This window comes from Crocodylus siamensis, chromosome 1 (assembly GCF_052110815.1).
Source record: "Crocodylus siamensis isolate JL-2025a chromosome 1, ASM5211081v1, whole genome shotgun sequence".
NCBI lineage: Eukaryota > Metazoa > Chordata > Crocodylia > Crocodylidae > Crocodylus > Crocodylus siamensis.
This window is the reverse complement of record NC_143395.1, coordinates 189343666-189362349: the sequence shown is the minus strand read 5'-3', so window position 1 is coordinate 189362349 and position 18684 is coordinate 189343666. Positions and strand designations below refer to the sequence as shown.

At 43.9% G+C, this 18684-nt stretch overlaps 1 protein-coding gene across 1 annotated transcript in view; it reads left to right on the top strand.

Annotated features, from left to right (window-relative positions):
* Nucleotides 1–18684, top strand: part of ISM1 (isthmin 1) — a 50137-nt gene that overhangs the window by 17380 nt on the left and 14073 nt on the right. Inside the window, exon 2 of the mRNA XM_090051301.1 lies at nt 8960–9199. Coding sequence (XP_089907427.1) covers nt 8960–9199 — 240 coding nt within the window. The remainder of the gene's footprint in view (nt 1–8959; nt 9200–18684) is intronic.

Genomic DNA, 18684 nt, shown 5'->3' with positions numbered 1-18684 from the left:
AAAAATTACATTAATTTATTTCAAGAAATAAAGGGAGGTGAGAGGAGAAAAATGAAGATATATTTTTTTTCACCTAAGCGTCAGATTCAAAAGCATCTGCCTTGCTCAGTGCATGTATGGTATTCATTTCCTGACTGCAGTCTATTGGAATGCCCCCCGAGTCGTTTGAAATTGAAAATCAAGTCATGCTTCTTTAATCATCACTAGAAAATAGCTCCTCTCCCACTGATTTAAGAATATTTTATATATAAAATACTTTGTATGCATAATGTAAAAAGCCCCCCAAGTTCCTTATCTATTTATTTATTTTTTGGTAGTGGAGGGGAGGTAGTGAAACACTATAAATAGAACAGTCACCACATGCTTTACTGTGGTGTACCGTGTGTCAAGGTATTCTCGTTTGCTTACCACACTGTTAACTGACCGTCTACCCCATAAAATATATGTGGGTAAGTGGTACTCCAACATGTCTGCCTCCTTAGCTTCTTTTCCTTGCTGCGGTATCAAGCCACCTTGCTGAAATAGAGGAAGGACATGATGTCCTGTGAAGAGGTCTTGCAGCAGAACCAATATGCAAGTGTATGCAAATATAAGCTATGCTAACTAATTCAGGCATTCATAGGTCCTACCTTTCCATCCTTTCAAAATCAAGAGAATCTTAAGTTGTGCTCCTAGGCTTTAAAATATGCAATTTATATAATGAGCAAACAGGTGTGGCATCTGAGTCTCTGCCTTAGTTTTTCTGCCTGTAAAATGGAAAGGATGATGACGATTTTCTTTTGTAAAGCACAACAACATACATGTTCAGCACAGTGTAGTGATTTTCATATTTTTGTGCAGTCTACAGAACTCTAATGATTGTCCTTCTTCAGTTATTTAAGTAACATTGCCAGAAGCACAGGAAACCTCACGTTTTTCAAATGTAACACTTGTCAGCTTTCTTGCTTCCCTGATATTAGCTTTTGGTTGTGTGATGAAGTCATCATGTAGCCTGTGGCCCACAGGGACTGAACACTTTCTAGTCGCTAAGAAAAACATCTGCCAGCTACCACAGCTGGAATCATGGACATTTTTTGTAAGCAAAGGGTGAATGTTTAGCAGCTTGAGAGAGCAACAGATTCAGGGAGTAATTGTTTCTTGGAAATTTATAAACAGTTGAAGACAACATTGAAAACTGTTTGCAGTTTTTAAGTAAGGTTATTCCTTTGACTCGAGAGAAATGAAAACTTCACTTATTAAAAGTGGTTTACCATCAGTGAAATCATAGCCATAGTGATTGTCCTCTCTTGAGTTCATTTCACTTGGTCTAAAACCCGCAAAAAGAATTTGAGAGAGAGTTTTATATTTTCTTAACTATACTGACTTTACACATGCCAGCCTGTAAACCCAAACCAACAAGCTGTGTTCAAGCAACTTCTGTGCTCTGAATTTTCTTGGGAGCGTTTTATGTCTTTGATTCTGGCTCTAGACAGGTACTGCTCTGCTGAAACATACTTGAAGTGTACGTATTCTGGTGTGGTTTCCAAATGTTGAGTTAGTCTTATTCTTTAGACTAAGGCCACATACAGACATTCATTTTCTACTGGGAGAATCACTAGTTTCCTGGTTTAACCCCTCCCCCCCCCCAAAAGTGTGCAGACATTCAGAATTTGTGTTTTGGAGCAAAAATGCCCTCTTTGGGAGGAAAAATAACATGGGAGCAACCAGGGTTAAATTGCTCCACAGAGACTGAATGTCTGTGCCCCTTTTCCCCCAGCTTAATTCCTGGCAACCAAGAGGAGTGGAACAGGGGAAAGGCTGCTGTGCCTTCCTGAGGCCAGGATTACTGTGGCCTGGAGAAGGCCCAAGAGAGCAACTGTTCCTCTTCTCCTGTAGACAGGAGAGGAGATGGGTGCTGCTGCTTGTGTGTTTCTCACACTGGAGTTCCCAGCCTGCATGTTACAGGTAGGCTAGGGACAGACATTACACACAAACCTGTTTAAGTGATCAGAAACTGGCTTAAACCTGTAACAGAACAGATGTTCAGTGCATATAAGCCAGTCTGAAAATGGTTGAAACCAGTTTGAGATAAATCTGGTTGAATGTAGTATCAGACTTAACTGATTTGGGTCAAACTGGCTTATATAAAGTCTGTTCCAGACCCCTTCTTAGTTTAACTTAAACCAAAGTCCTCCAGCATCTCAGATGCTTTGCAGCCCTGGGCAGGACTCTCTGCTAGAGCAGAGCAGGGTTGGCCCTGGCCCTCTCCTTCCTAACCAGAGCACTATCACTGCTCCAGTTGGCTGAGGGACTGCAGCAGGTGCCAGGCTTCCCCCCACCCCCATCTCTACTGGCTGCTCAAGCGGGGATCCCCCCTCCTGCCTCTCTCCCATGACAGGGACCCAGCAAGTGTTCCCAACTTTTTCTTATTGCATACCCCCTTCCAGATTCACCTTATCTAGAATGCCACTGGACTTCTCCATACTCCATGTTGACCTTATCACTTAGGTAACTAATGTATTCATCAGTATAAGCGTGCTCCCAGGACCTAGGTTTTTGAGTGGTTGGACCCAACCCTTTTGGCATGTGATTCAAATATACTATTTCAACAAGATTCAGCAACCAGAAACAAAACTTTAGGAAAGATACTCTGCCCTTTTTCACTTAGGTATTACAAGTTCTCTGCAAGTTCCAGGGTAAGGGTGAAAAGGAATGGGTATAGAGAATGTCATCAGGGCACAGCTATGCATAGGACTAGCATTGTTTTGTCCGGGATAAAATGATTTTCTGTTGAGCTCTACTTTGTCTCTGGTAATATCATATTTTATAGTTTTGTGGAGTTTCCAAATAAATAAGCATTACTATATGAAACAGGATTTCTCTGATAGGTTTATGTGGGCGTGTCTGTTGCATTTTGGCTCCCTAATTATTTTGCCTCAAGATTAGCAGAACTCACAAACATGCCAAAACTACAGTTCCTAGAGTAAGATTTTTTGGAACTTGGAAAAGAGTAGCCTCCTAGAATGGCTTTCCTTGTCCCACTCTGTCACATTACTTTGGGCAGTGCTAATACACTATTGCTCAGTATTATTAGGCTACTGATTAGTAGCATCACTTAAAATATGTTTGCTGGCACTACTGCACAGTAACTCCAGTTACTGCACATTCATTTAGTACTTGCTTATGAGCAGTATAAATGCGCTATAGTTGCTTATACACTAAATAAATGCGCAGTAACCACTGCACAGTAGCATCTTGTGTAGATGCACCCAATATCTCCTGTATTTAAGACTCTGTTACATGGTGCCCATGAGTGTCCCCTCTATAACAGTTCTATTTGGTAGGACTTTGAGTCATAATTGTGAAATGATTCTCACAAGTGCTATGGAAGCAGTAAATTATCATAGTTCCCCATTTGTCAAATAAGGAAATAAAGGCACAAAGATTACAGTGTGAGGCCTTATTAGTATTTTTGTGACTTGGGTAAGTCACTTATGCACTTATGCACTTTGTGGTAAAACAGAAGAAAATAATGTTATGAGATTGGAGTCCAGATCCTGAACCATTTTTCCTTGTATAATTAAGGGAGACTCTCAGTTCAGACTCTCAAATACAGACTAAATAACAAATGCTGTCAGTAGGGGTAGGATGCAGACATTTTTTGTGAGTGCCAATGGGTTTCTTTGGAAAAAGGTTACTGCACCAAAGAAGGGAAATGCTTTTTAGATTTAGTTTTGGTAAATAGTGAGCATCTCTTAGAGTAGGTTGTAGGGGAAAAAAAATCTTAGACTTGGTAAGCATGAACTGATTCACTTTGGTCAAAATTGGTGGGTCTTTTAACTGATATTTGGATTCCAGAAAGAATAACTGAGAAGCTCATTAGTTAGGGAGCTTAATTGGAGCCTGGAGTTCAAGGATTTAAATGTGAAAGAGGAATGGATTTACTCTCAAGTCAAAAGTGCAAATAGAGTTTGGAACTGACTTAAAATGCAAGAGGAAAAAATAGTAGGGAAGGATTATAGATCTATCTGGATGACCAAGCACCTTAAGCAGAGAGTGTATAAGGAATAGCAAAAGGGATTGATTAGAAAGTATAGAATAAAGTGAGACTGTCTAAAAGCTTTCACTGAGTTGGCCCTTGTGGAGAAAATTGTAGTGAAGTATAAAAGGTTCTTCTCCTGCTTGGGTCACTGAACAAGGAGGAGAGGGGAGGCATTATGCCCTGAAGCAGGGATGGGGATCACAGATAATCTAGATCTGGCTGCAGTACTAAACAAATGCTTTGCATCAGACCTAGTCTACACTGCAGCGTTCTGCTGGCAAGTCTTTGAATGCATCTCCACTCAAAAGCCTCTCTAAGATCATAAGTGTTCTTTCTGATAGCAGAATTCACCAAGCAAAAGGAGGCTTCACGCTGGAACTTGATAAGCCAGTGGAATGACTAGCATGAGAGGATACAACTGTACTCGGAGCATGTGATTTATGTCTTCTAGCAGTTAGTACGAGGGGGTTTGAAAGCAAAGTTGATCTGAATGTGGATTTGCTTGTGTGATATTTCCAAACACCTTTCACACTTCTGGGCTTAAGGAATTTCTCTGATATTTTTCTTTTTCCCTTTAAGCTTTGCCAACTCCAGAATGGGCTTAACTTTTTGGTTTTGCCCTCCTGTGTTCCGCTGTTGTTTTTTTGACTGGCAAAGTGATTCTAAGGAGCTACCCATGTTCAGCACTGTAGACCTGTCTACAAGCTAGAATGCAAATTTTGAAGCACAGTAGCTATTTCATGCTAACTGTCCAATATCGACTAAGTTAAGTTGCACAAAGATGCAACTTTTAGTGTGGCATTTTTCCCATATAGGCAACCCTTAGAGAGGCCAAGAAATACTAAGCAGGTATAGCACAGCAGGACTTGGTAACTTGGACCATGTTCCTCTCCCACTCTGAGGGGGGGTGGGCTTTTTAAAGAACTGTTTTGAAGGATGGGCCTCTCCTCTTCTTAGCTTAGCCCTGCAACAGCAGCAGTAGCAATTATGTAATAGAAGCTAAGTGGCCTCCAGTGAGGTCTGTGGCTTCTCCAAACACCTGCACGAAGGAGTTATGGCAGTTACTGAGAGGTCTTGGTGCGCTGCCCTCATCAATACAACCCTTGCAGTTGATCCCCAGCCACTCTGCTCTCCAGCGGTCAGCATAATTCCTCTCTGTGCACAAGGCTGGGGGTTGGGCGGGGTGGGGAGGAGGCAACAGCGTAGTGCAGGGTCCAGTCAGGGGCATCAGGATGTAAGGTGAGTAGGAGACCCCTGAGGTGGGTACAGCAGGGTGTAAAAACATTGCTGAAGTCATGCAGGGTTGCCAAACCAAAGATTTTTTTTTTTTAATTGCAGTAAAAACATTTCTGTCTATAAATTTTACAGATTGTCAGTAACAAAAAACAAAACCAAAAATATTCTTGGGTTGGAAACCCTGATGCTGCCTTTTAGATTACTTTAAGTTTTCCCCCTTACATTCTGTTTTATTCCTCCCCACCAGTAACCTAGCCTAGGTATGAGTGATAGGAGTTTTTGCCATGAGGTAGTTGCACAGCAGTGAAGCCTGCCTTCCAAATATAGAGGGCAGCATTTTTGTTTGTCTCCTATAGTTAGTCATTAGTGGGTGCATATACATATGCATATTAATGTTACACAATTTACTCCAGTGCTTATTGTGCTGGAGTTTATTGCTCCCAGGCGCTGCGTTTACACCTTTACCTGGGACTACAGCACACTGAACCAAGTTCAGAGCAGCCAGAGGCTGGATGATTTCGATTTGGGTGGCATATCTGTGGGGAGTGGCTACACCTTAATAGAACAGGAGCTCAGTAGTACAGATCAGAAATAAGCCTGCCCTGGAGTGACATAACTTTGAGCTGCATAACGAGTGCTTAACACCATTTGAGGTCCCCAGTCCAAGGGTTATGATCTCCAGGAGCCACCAAAAATTACCATGTAACAAGACCCTTAGACTATCTTTATTCATTTATTCTTATGTGAAAATTATTTTAAAAGAATTGTAGCTGTTCAGGCTAGTCTAGGGCCTTTTGGATACAGTATAATGTAGTATTATAAACATGCATATGGAAATAACAAACCCTTTGGTGTGGTTTTTGTTTTTGTTTTTTGGTTTAGTTTGTTTTGTTTGTTTGGCACTCTTCTTTTAAGGAAGAAAGTGTAGGACAAATTGAGCTAATCAACCTCTTGGTTTTCCTTATTCCTGATATCTCTGGTTGTATGAAGATATCCTCAAGTTGGTTTTTTGTTTTTGTTTTTGGGGGGCAGGGTTTGTTAGTCAAAATCCAAATTGGCCACCTTTCAACCCAGAAACAGAATACAGTAGTTTTTATATGTTGCAACAGCTAAGGAACTTGAATAGGCTCTATCCACAAAGAACCAGCATCAGATGGAGCCAGAATGCGATATGAGAGAACATGGGGAAAACAATGAAGAATGCTTTACCAAACCTTTTTCAAGTCTATAATATAACCCCAAACTTTTGAGGCAGAATCTGTATACTTTTAGAGTTGGTGCGCAAGCCAGAAAGTAGATTTCACTACTTAGTGTTGTATGATGTTTTCTGATATAAGGGGCAGTGGAGTCATGAGCAGGATGATGATACTAATACTTAACTCCCTAATATTGCACTCTTCATCTGCAGTTTGCAAAGCCCCCCAAAAGAACAAAAGATCATTTTCTCTGTTTTAGAGATGAAGAAACTGAGACACAGAGAACAGAAGTAACTTGGAGGGGGAGGGCGGGTGGCGATGGGTAGGCCACAGCCGACCCAGGAACCCAGATCTCCTGAGTCTTGGATAAGTACTCCATCTAGTAGAGCCGACTGCCTCCCAAAGATGGCAGCTGTCAGGGGGGAGAAAGGAATGCGACCCAGCAACAGCATTTCTGTTAGCAGGAACCAAAGAAGAACAGTGTGCACTGATGATCCAAGGATCTACCCATAGGCGACTGGTAGAGGTGCACTAGCGTGCACATACCCCCCCTGACGGGGCCAGTACCCCCCCGATGGCCAACACTGATGCTGTTGGTAGGGCTGGTGCCCCCCTGACAGGGCCGCTGCCAGCGATGGCTTCTGCAGGTGCCCCCCCAGATTCAGGAGGCACCAGTCATTCATGGATCTACCTACCATATCAGGAACTAGAAAATACCATACAATACTAGAAGCTTGATTTGAAACACTGAACACATTTAGCCATTGACTTGCATGGATTTCAGATCAGGCCCTAGGCAACTAGATTAACTCGGAAGGTAGCCTGGTGTACTAAGAACCATAATATGAACCTCCAGCACTATGTAGCTTAGCCCTAATATTTAGGCTCAGTTTTTAATGAGGTTAACCTAAATGACCTCCTGGGGTCCCTTCCAGCCTTATTTTTTTATAATAATTTAGATTCTTCCATCTCTAATCCAGGAGTATAAAACAGACTTCCTGAGCTTCCATATTCAACCACTGTGAGCACAAGGTGATGTGCACCAATATTGTGAACTCATTTAATTCAACCTACTCTTATTTTTGTTATTTTTACACCCTGGTTTCAGAATGGATTTCTCTTCATTCCAGATTAAAGAAAAAACAGTTTTTAGTGTTGCTGGGGTTTGTTTGTTTTTTAAGGGAAAAAAGGTTTTGAAACCTACCATGTATAGATGATGTTGTAAAATCTTTTCAAAATTTTAATTTAGATCTCTTGAGTTAAAATAAGTGTGTTTCAGACCATTTTCTATTATCTTGGATCTTAACAAAAGGTATGCAAACTTAATTTGAGTCAGGGGAGCTGGATCAAGCTTGTGTTTAACCAGAAATGCTGGCAAAAACATGCTACGCTGCAGCCAGAACCACATGTGGCCGTTCCTTTTTAATTGTGCTTATTCTAAAAGATAGGTCTTTCACTTTGACCCCATCTGAGCTTTCTGTCTCTTTATGAACTGAAAATTAAAGTTCCCGAAGGCAATCATGCCTAGACCTCAAGCCTAAAAATTTTGAGCTGAGTCGAAAGCAAAAGCTCTGTTGAATTCATGCTTTGTAGCTTGTTTGTTTTCTTGTTGGTTTTTTTTTTTTTTTCCAAAAGCCATTTAAGAAGCTGCAGTTACTTCTGTCTTCTTCCTCACCCTCACTCCCACCCTCTTTTGGTCCAAGGCTAGTCCTAACCCATGGACCTGTTCCCTGAGGCAGAGATGTTTTGATGCTTAGTGTATTGTATCTCCATGGCTAGGTCAAAGGCAGTGGCAGTACTCCTACTGGTTGGAAGGCAGCTGGCTGTAATGTAAGCTACACAACCCGAGAGCCCACTCAGCAATAACATAAGCATTAACCGCTGACCCAAAGCGTGGTGAAATTTAATCCCACCGTTAGGAAAACATGAACATGAGATCCCCAAGGAAGGAAAGTTCAGATTGGGAACTTGGGGAGGAGGGCTAATCAACTGGTGAGGTAGAGGAAGAAGAGCTGTCCAGCTCTGCAATATTTTCTTTTAACCCTGCATGACCTACATTTAACTCTAGCATGAACTTTGCATTCAGCACTTTGGTTTGGATCCATGCCAGAAGCACTCCACAGTAATGATGAACTTGCCTAGTTTTACAGGTGTACTCATAAGGGTCTGCAGCTGTCTGGTTTTTTTTCCCAGATGCAGATTTTTCTAATCTTTACTTCTGCAGAACAAGGTGAGAAGGCTCACTTTTTCACATGTGGGTACCTAACCACTCACATCCTTGTTTTTAGACAGGTACTGGATGTCTGGGATTGTCAAAGGAACATAGAGAAGCTAGGTGCACAGGTTTCAGTTTAATTTTGTAAAAGATGGCCTGAGCAAGGCTTTTCAGGTTCTAAACGTTTGCATGCATGTTGTATATCTGATCATCATCATGTGGGAGCTGAGGAAGTTGGTGTGGCCAGGGCTGGACTTTATTACTAATAGTACTTCATTGCTTTTTCCCCAGAACACTCTGACTGTGGAGGATCAATCTGCTTCTGACAGCAGCTTCACACTAAACCCTGAGGACAGAAGAGAATATCCTGACCACCAGGCAGCACACCGCCCAATCCCCAAACAACGATTCAGGCAGGAAAATGGACACACTTCCTTACAGAGAGATGGACCCAGATCATTCCTTCTGGATCTCCCAAATTTTCCTGACCTATCAAAAGCTGATATTAATGGGCAAAACCCCAACATTCAGGTAGATTCATTAAGAATTCAGTATTTTGCATGCCAGGTAAAGTGCTTTGAACTCAACCAAATCCAAATTTTGCTTCTAATTTATTCTAACATGTTGCCGTTACCAGTCTTGAATATGCATTACTCAGGTGCTAAACGGTAACATTGTTTTGACTAGAATCCATCTCTTTGCAAAGTTTTCTGTATGCAGTTTGGGCTAAAATAATGGTGGTTACACCACAGCTCTGTACAGGGACAAGGTGAAGACAGAAGAGGCATGCTTTTGTTGGGGCTGATCCTTATCTTATGGGTAAGGAGGTCAAAACCACCACCTTCCATTAAGATGGAGCTGATGGCCTTCCGTCTGTGCACCAGCCCCATTTCACCAGCTCTTGCTAAGCACTTCTCACCCCCTTTCAGTTCGCTTCTCCATGCAAAGAAGTTGGGAGGACTTTTTTGGTTGTGTGCCTCTCTCTACTTAGCTCCAAAGACAGCACAGCTGTTCAGCTTTAGACAATAAGAAAGGAGAATTTGTTTCATAACAAAAGCTAAACAGTTTACTTAATTTGCAGCAATTGATAAGTAAAATAGTCCAATATGTTGTACTTGAATAGTCTTGACAACATACTGTTCAGCTATTTGACAGTGAATGGTATTCTTCCTGCTTCGTATTTTAAGGGCATCAGCAACTGATGAGTTTCTTTGGCCAGTAATCTGGACATCTTTCAGTAAAAGACCTGCTTATATTTGGTCCAAAGACCATAATGTTGGAGTGCTTTTGAATCTTTAAATCTTATCTTTACAGTATCCCTGAGGTACGAAAAAGCTGTTATCCTCATTTTTCAGTTTAGGCACAAAGCACAGATCCTCAAAGCTGGCACCTAGCTCCCATTTACTAAAATAACTGGAAGTTGATTTCAAGATTTGACCCTAAATTGTTTGTACAAGGTGACACAGGAATGTTTTGTGGTTGAGCTGAAATTTTAAATCCAGGTCTCCCATACCTCAGACCAGTACCCTAACTGTCAGAAATGGAAGAAATGCAATAAGACAAACAGCATAAGAAGGCTGCATCAGAATTAACTTTTCCAAAAAATAAAATTATTACTATTACTTGCATTCTGGTTATTTTATGGGTCCCTTTGCTGCATGCAGGGGTGTGTCCAGGGACAAGTATCAACAGCACAAATGTGCTATTTGTCCCACAGGAAACACATCCCTGCACGTGTACACTCATGGGGATGAGCACCTTCAACTTGGAAAACTGTGTGTTACCTGTCTGAAACAAGCTGAAGAGAATCCAGTGAATAATGAATACTTTTTGGAAACCAGGCTAAAAGCTTGCAAATGGCAGAGCATTGCCAGTGCAGCTTTTGGGTGTGTTGGGAATTTTCTTCTTTCAACCACTTGCCAAAAGTTTGAAATTCAGTGTAAAGACCAGTGCATTTCTGCAAAGGTTGCATCTTTACCAGTCTGTCCATCTTTTAATGCTTCACTTAAAGCTATGATTGCTGTTGTAAACTTTGAAAGGCGTCTTTTGTATTTGAAAATTATATGTAAAAAATGAACAATTAATGATACTTCTGAAATTGTAAATAAATCTTTTAGATGTTATCTTCTGGAATAATGAAAAGTTTATCTAGGTCTTTGTAATCAAACTTTTTTTATTTTTTTAGTTTATACTCTAGGTTATTTTTATTTTTTTTCTTGTGAAAAATGAGTTTTGATTCCAAGTTCTTAAGCCAGCTGCTTACCATTAGTCAGGACATTTGTGAATTCTTTATCACAACAGTAGTCTTAAAAGTAAGCCCTTCCAGGCTTTTAACTTCAGGCATTCTGAAGTTCAATTCCTCTTCAACTTCTTGAAGCATTTTACTTCCAAAGGAGGGTTCACAGAATATATCATGCAAAAGTACCACATGGCACAAGAATTTATAGATTCAGATTTCTGGGCTCTTAAAGTCTGCAACACTTCAGATGTTGGTTCCTGCAGATTCTTTTTATGTTTGAATCATAGGCAGTTGAAATGGAAGTGTCAAACTTCTAAAATTGGTGCTGAAATCTGTGGGTCACATCATTTGCTTCCATTAAGGGTTTTGGAAACCATTTGGTTGGCAGATTACTTGTCAGAACTTCAGTGAGGCTGAAAGTATGAATGCTTCTTGCAGCATGTAGAGCAGTGATTCTTGAGCAAGACGTTGTGACGCTCTGGAATGCCTTGAGAACCTTTTCAGGAGTGCCGTGTAGAGGTATACCGATACATCGGTACTGATCTAAAGAAAATGGACTGTATTGGAAATCGGGCCGATGTGACTGATTTAATTTGGTCAATAAATGCCCATGCATGTGCACAGCCACAGTTCAGCATATAGGCAGTGAGGCGCCCAGCCCAGCAGCTTGGAGAGCTGCGTTCAGCTGGTAAATCAGTTGTGGTGAAAGGGAAGGGGAATGGCGGGGGGGAGGGGAGGGGAGGGGCGGGGCCCACAGGACTAAGCCACAGCTTGCCCGAGGGACAGGTCAGCTCCTGCTGCTGCATGCACCCCAGGAGGGCATGGTGGGGGGGGAAGCATGTACTCCCAGATCTGCATGGGGCAGGGTGGGCTGGGGCCGGGGCTGCACTGGGCTGTTCCCGGCACATGGGGTGGGGGGGGTTGGGCTGGGCTGGGCTGGACTTGGGGCAGACAGTGGCAGTCCTGGGAGGAGGGGCTATGAGGGAGCTATGGCAAATATTGGGGTGGCTGCAGCCCCCGTCCTAGTGCCGCTGCTGCCTACCCCAAACATAGCCCGGCTCAGCCCCGCCGGGAAGAACCCAGCACTGCCCCAGTCCCAACCCGCAGCGGCAGCCCACCCTACCCCACCCCATAAAGATTCAGAGATATACACCCTCATGCCATGCCCTCCCGGGGTATGTGTGCAGTGGTGGCAGCTGCCTTCCTCCCCACCCCTCACCCCCCCCCCCCCCCAGATGAGCCACAGCTCTGTCCCATGCCCTGCCCCACCCCACCCCACCCCAGCTGGGCAGCTCCTGCCCCAGCCCCAGCCCCATTCTTTCACCCATGATCTGCCCCCCCCACCTTCCCTCTCCCTTCTCCTTCCACCACAACAGGCTTACCAGCTGGATGCAGCTCTTCAAGCTGCAGGGCTGTGTATCAGAAACTGGATCAGTATCAGCTGATAGCCAATTTTTAAGGAGGCATATCAATATTGGCCCCCAAAATCTCTATTGGTGCACCGCTAGCACAGTGGGGTGCCATACAACGTTAGCACTGTGAGGTGTTCAAATGTAATTCACGAGATAAACCCAAATGCTGTGTCCACACAAGCAAGAACATTTGGTTCCCCAGGGTCAACTAGCAGCAAGATGCCTTGTGCCACCACTAGTTGGCCCCAGGGAAAGCCTGTGAGTTCTTTGCAACAAAAGAATTGCTCTAGTATTTTTCTGTAGTTAAATGAGAGAAAAGTAAGAGTTGGCATTTTCTGAGGGATGCCTCAAATCTGCAGCATTATTGAATGATCAATTCAAAGAATGTGTTGCATGAGACAAAATGCTCTTCTTAAAAGTTCTCTTCTGAACTTTGTGTTGCCTTCCCTACTTATCCCATTGTCATAGCCTTTATCGCTCAAACTCATTCTGTAAGAGACCCATTTCTTTTGTAAGTCCTCAAATCGGGGGAATTCTGCCTCCCTGGTCCTCTTCCCTTCCCTGCTCAGTGGTATGTTCCTTCCCACCATTGCCGGTGTCCCCAGCTGATCCAGGAGCAGGAGGAGCTCCAAAGCTATTCTTGCCTTGCTGCTGTCCCCTCGCTCCTGAGCTTGCTCCCAGACTGGCAGGGAATACCATCCAGAGAGACAAGGAAGGAAGGAGAAACCCACCCATTGCCAATACTGCCACTGCCCCCGCCTGAGTCCAGCTCCCTGCATAGCCTGGCTGGAGTGGGGCAGGAATGGTTTTGTACCTGCTCTTGCCCCCAGCTCAACCAGGGACAGCAGGAGACGGGGAAGAGGGGAACAGGAGGGGAGGTGCCACTGAGTACGGGAGTGAAGTGGGGAGGAAATTCTTACCTGTTACAGGGACATTTTAAAAAAAAGTCTCCAGCTGCTTCTGCCACAGCATGGCACAGAAGTGGGGTGCAAACACCCCTCTGGATGTGTCCCTCTAGCTGAGCAATAGCAGCTTGATGTGACTATATAGAGAGACCTGTCCACATTCACAACAACAGATAATGCTCCCTCATCGGCACCACTTCTTCCCCCTTCCTGAACTATGAAAGAAAAAAAAAAATCTCATGAAGAAGTTAATTTTCAGGAGCTGGAGAACACTGATTTAGGTGGATAAGCATTTACAACTGAACCATAAATACATGAGCTAAAAGCAACAGTCAATTTTAGAAGTCTTATGCACTTACCCATATTCTGCTTTTGTTGGCTTTTCTTTCAGATTTTCTCTTGTGATACTCAGCTACCAAAAAACCTTTCCATTGTCATCACTAGCCCTTTCATTTTTCACCATGACAGTTTGCACTACTGCTGAAAACCCCTAAGCAAATACTTGCACACAAATACAGCCTAATAAAGGGGCATCTAAATACCTAAGTACAAACTGACTCCCCCAAGTAAAAAGTATCTGTTTGCTGCTGTCTGACAGCAAGTTCTACAACACTGTCAGTTTTAACAGACATCACTTATTGCTGGTGAATAATAAATGGTCCATGTTTGCAAATTTACTACTTTGTTGCCTCTAACTTTGCCTTGGTAGGCTGCTGTTTTAGTTCATCCCTCTTATAGTTCATCTGTGTTGTATAATACATAACTTGAAGTACAAATCACCATTTATCCTGAATTTCTTTCCTTCTAAATTTCCACTCATTTCTTCAGAGCTAACTATAGACCATAGTTTGCTTATGACACAGCACTAACCTTTGCTTTTCAGGGTCTTTATACTTTTTAGAAATGATTCCTTGTTTCTGGTTTAGGGCAGTTTTATTATCCTTTTTTAACTCTGTAGCCGATTACTAGAAATGCTGTTTTGGGGAAAGTTTATAAACTTTGTTTGCTTGTTTGTTTGTTTTTTTTTTACACTAGTTCAAATCCCAACATATTCTATGAACTACCATACAGCTGTGTAACGCATCAAAATCTGGTCCTCTGTATAAAGCAGAGTTAATGTTAACAGCAGCTGCCCCGAGTAGAAAGTCCCTCTCTCCAGGAAAAAAAAAAAATCTGCTACACATCATTTTAAAACGTAGCAAGATTTTTCTTTTTAAAGTCTCTTGCACCTGAATAATGAAGCCTTAGAGAAGGGGGTGGGAGGGAAGGAAGTTACTTGCTTTTAATTTTGTGCCTCAAAGTAAAATTGGCATGGATAAGCAGTCATTTTTAAAACCAAAACAGCGTAATGAAATATTGATCTACCTAAACCGTATATGCTTATAAAAATAATATAGTATCCTAACTACTTTTTCCTACTAAATTTAGATCCTGGCACAGAATATCCATCTGTTCACAAATTTACAGACTTATACTAGCCCAAGACAGCAATGTGTTTGTGAGAGACACACGTTGCTAGGAAAGAACACAATGTCTCCGAGCTGATGCTCCGTAACTTCACAGATGGACTATAGCGTTCCAGAAGTTTACATATTTGGACCCATTAGAGTAATTCTAATGCTTGAGAGACTGAGGTAGTAAATGTGTGCATTGACCGCATGTTAAATGCATGCCTTCTGTGACTAGCAGCTTTCCGGTTCTGTATTCATGAATTCCTAAAGGAGGGAAGGTTGGGAAGCTGTACAAAGGCCTCAAAGTGCAGATTGAGGTAAATGGTGTGCCTTATATATGTAAATATAACAAATAGTAATGCAAACCACAGAGGGAGTATAGTAGGAAGGAAATACATTCCCTGGCAAGGAAGTTATTGAATGTTCAGAGCCAGTAAATGGATAAATGGGGAAGAGTTGTTTCCTTGGCTTCCCCTTACAATAATCACTGCTGTTGCAAACTCCTTTTCAGCCTGTGATTGGGCACCTGTATATTAGCCAATACATGCCATGGTGTGCTGGCAGTGACACTGCAATGTAAGGACTGCGAAATGTAATCCTCTATCCCCAGAAAACACTAAGCAGCAACAGCAGTTAACCTTAGGGCCCTGGGACACAATGACTGAGATTTTTTTGTGTGTCAGACCCAAGCTGATCTCATAGATACATACACTTTTCGGTATTGTAATACTTCAGGCTGGGGGGCCTTGCCCAGGGAAGGTGATTCAAAACAATGGGGTTAAGGGCTTAGCTTCCTATTTGGTGAATGAGGCAACCAACCTAAGTGCCTCTCAAGGCTTATTCAGATCTCCTGGTCAAAACAGTGCTTGCACATATCCAACAGGAAATGCTGATCACTGAGTTGTCTGACCTTTGAAACCTAGGGATCTGACCCAGGGCTGCAAAGGAAGGATGATTACTGTCATCTTGAGACCCAGACAACTCAGAAGGAGGACACCTACCTGACCACAGCCTGAAGGTCACTATGAACCTCAACATCCAACCCCCACACCATCAATTCTTGTACACAGATGGCAACCACTGTCTGGCCTAGTGGTAATAGCACCAAAATGTCAGAGACCAGGGGTCCTTGATTCTTCTTGGCCCAAAGGCATTCTAACCCATGCCTCCCACTTCCTGACAGTGCCCTAATCACCAGGCTAATCTGTCTGGATGCCCTGTCCTCTTGAAGCTGGTGCACTGGGCAATCAAGAATCCAAGAGGCATAGGAGCAAAAAGAACATCTGTAAGAGGAGGGGGTTCACCCCTGTAATTAGGTGGTTACAGCATTCCCTTGGAAAGAGAAGTTTGGGGTTTCTGTACTTTCAGTCCCCCTGCCAGGGTTGCTTCTGTTTTCATACCAATAACTATCTAACTTAAAAGCTATGAAAATAAAACAGGGCCAGCGAGAGGGAGTTTGCCTCTGTAGCTTGGTGAAGAGGATGTTACCTTGAAAAGAGAGAGGGAGAGGGAAGTTTCCTCGGTTCTGGCCCTCCCTGTGATGTCTGGTGCTTGCTGTCTTTCTGGCCCTACTATTTTTACATCCTTGGCTACCCAATGACCTGGTTCCAACAGAAATTTGGAAAATGCCCTCACTTAACCACCATCAGCTGCAGAGACTAAGCTAACTCACCCTTTGGGGAAGCAGGAGAGACTTAGGCTCACACTCTCTTAGTGTATATGAACCAAGACCCTAGCTCTCCACTGCCTGAGGCAAGATGGGGTAGAATGTGGGTACCACCAAGCTGCATTTGCTGTTAGGGAGATGCATGGACTTTTCTGCTTACTAGCTATGATGTGACTGAGGACTTGGATAAGGTGCTTCCCAGCAATAATGTGCATTGCAATAGAGCCTAGATGGAAGTTGCCCACTATTCCGTGCACTACCTGCCCCAAGCACTGTGTTGTAGACAACTGTGAAACTTGCCAGTTCACAGTGGAGACCCTTAGTGAAGCTGGAGACATGAGCTTCTTGTCTGGCATTGTAGGGTCAGCTCTGAGTCGCTTTTTAGAACTTGACTGCTTAAATGTTACATGAGGCCCATTTAAGCAGCAAAAGAAACTGTGAAAACTGCCCTAAGATTTTACTTCTAAAGCAATTTGAGGCACCCAAGTAAGTGCCCAGATTTTCTCCAAATACAGATTTTTTTAGGATAGGTTTAAGTTCCTGTTTTTTGAGCACCCTAGCTGAAATTGCTCTGTGTATCTAAGGCTGAATTCCTGTGACTCTTCTGCATGGGAGGCCACATACTGCAGTTCTTTTCTCAGTCCTCACCCAGGTAACTTCCAGCAGAGGCATCAAGAAGTTCCTTTACCAAGAAGCTTGCAATATGGCTCCCTTTACACTTCATCATTAAGCCAATGCTTTATTTATCTACATGTACAGTGGAAAAAAAATTATTGAGAGCAATTCCTGATAACCAGGGATCCTGGTTTTTCTTTGGTATTTGATTTTGGATTTTTTAGCACAGACAATCAGAGCTCCCCCTCTCCCCCCATCACTCACCAGGACACAGGTCTAGGCCCGTGACTCCCCATCCACAGCCCCCCACCCCTCCAGCTGCCAGGGATATGGGGCTAGGGACCTGGGTCTGCAGCCCTCTGCCCCACAAGCAGTACCCAAGCCCTGGCTGCTACCTGGAGGAGGTGGCAGCTGCTGCAGCAGAGCAGAGCCTGGAGCCCAGCTCCCCCTCCCCCACGGGTGTAATGGCAGGAGTGGAGCCCATGGAAGGAATGTGGGGGCGCTGCCTGCTGCGGGCTTAGGCTCCCTGCCCTGCTTCCATCCCCCCAGGGCCTCTACGGCCCAGTGGGCAGGACCCAGCAGAGCAGGGCCAAGCAAGGAAGCTCATTGCCGCTACTGGGAGCTCTGCACCACCATGGCGAGGCGTCCCCCCCTCCCCACAGCCACACAGCAGCAGTGGGAAGCACAACTCCATGCTGTTGCCCCTGCTGCTGCCAGGCTGGCAGGGGGGTGCTTCACCAGGGTGGCGTGGGGCTTGCAGTGGCTCCGCTTTGCCCTGCTGTGCCGGGTTCTGCCCACTGGGCCACAGAGGCCCCAGAGAGAAGACAGCAGGTCAGGAAGCCCCGAGCCTGCAGCGGGCAGCCCACCCCTGGCCCATGCACAGATCTGGGGGTCATGTTCCCCCATGTCCCCCCCAGAAGTGAGCTCAGCAGCAGCAAGCCACCCCCACCCCTCCCCACAGTCCTCCAAACGAGCTCCCACAACCCCGTCCTCTCCACTGGGACCCTGTGGCCACACGTTTCAACCCCAGGCCATGCCCCACACAAGCTTGGCAGCAGCCCCAGCACTGCCCAACTCACAGTGTCCCCCCCCATAGGGCCCTCAATCCCCGCCACCACCACCACCAGGCTTACCTGCAGGAGCTACTCACCAAGCTGCCTGGTGGCCATGTGCATGTGTGAGCATTGTACATGCACATGCTGCCCCCCTGCCTGACTGCCCTCCTCCTGCTCCACCCAGTCCTTTGCCAGCTGGAACTTGGCCAGACTGCAGAGAGCTCTTGGCAACAGTGGAAAATCCACATGTTTCTCAGTTAAAAGAGAAAATTGATGGTTTTCTCAGTTAAAAGGGATAATCTGTGCTTTTTTTCTTTTTTCTGCAGAAAACAGAAAACCCGTAGCTCTGCTGATAATTAGTTCTGTGTATGATATTCTGTGTTCATGTTGATGGAATTTATTTGCAAAACAGATTTGCATTTAGGAAGTTCTAGAGACGGGGCTTTAGAAAGACCAGACATGGCACTTACATGCTTCCTACCCCTCCCTACACCTAAATCTAAATCAGTAAGACCTTTAAAATGATGACTTCTTTAAATTGCAAAATAAATACTACACAGACCTGAGACTGAGCATAGTTAGAGAGGATATTCTATTTGCCTTTGAGGCAAAGTAACAAGTAATTTTTGCAGCATGCCATAATGATATGCATTTCTGGAAAAAAAGGCATGAT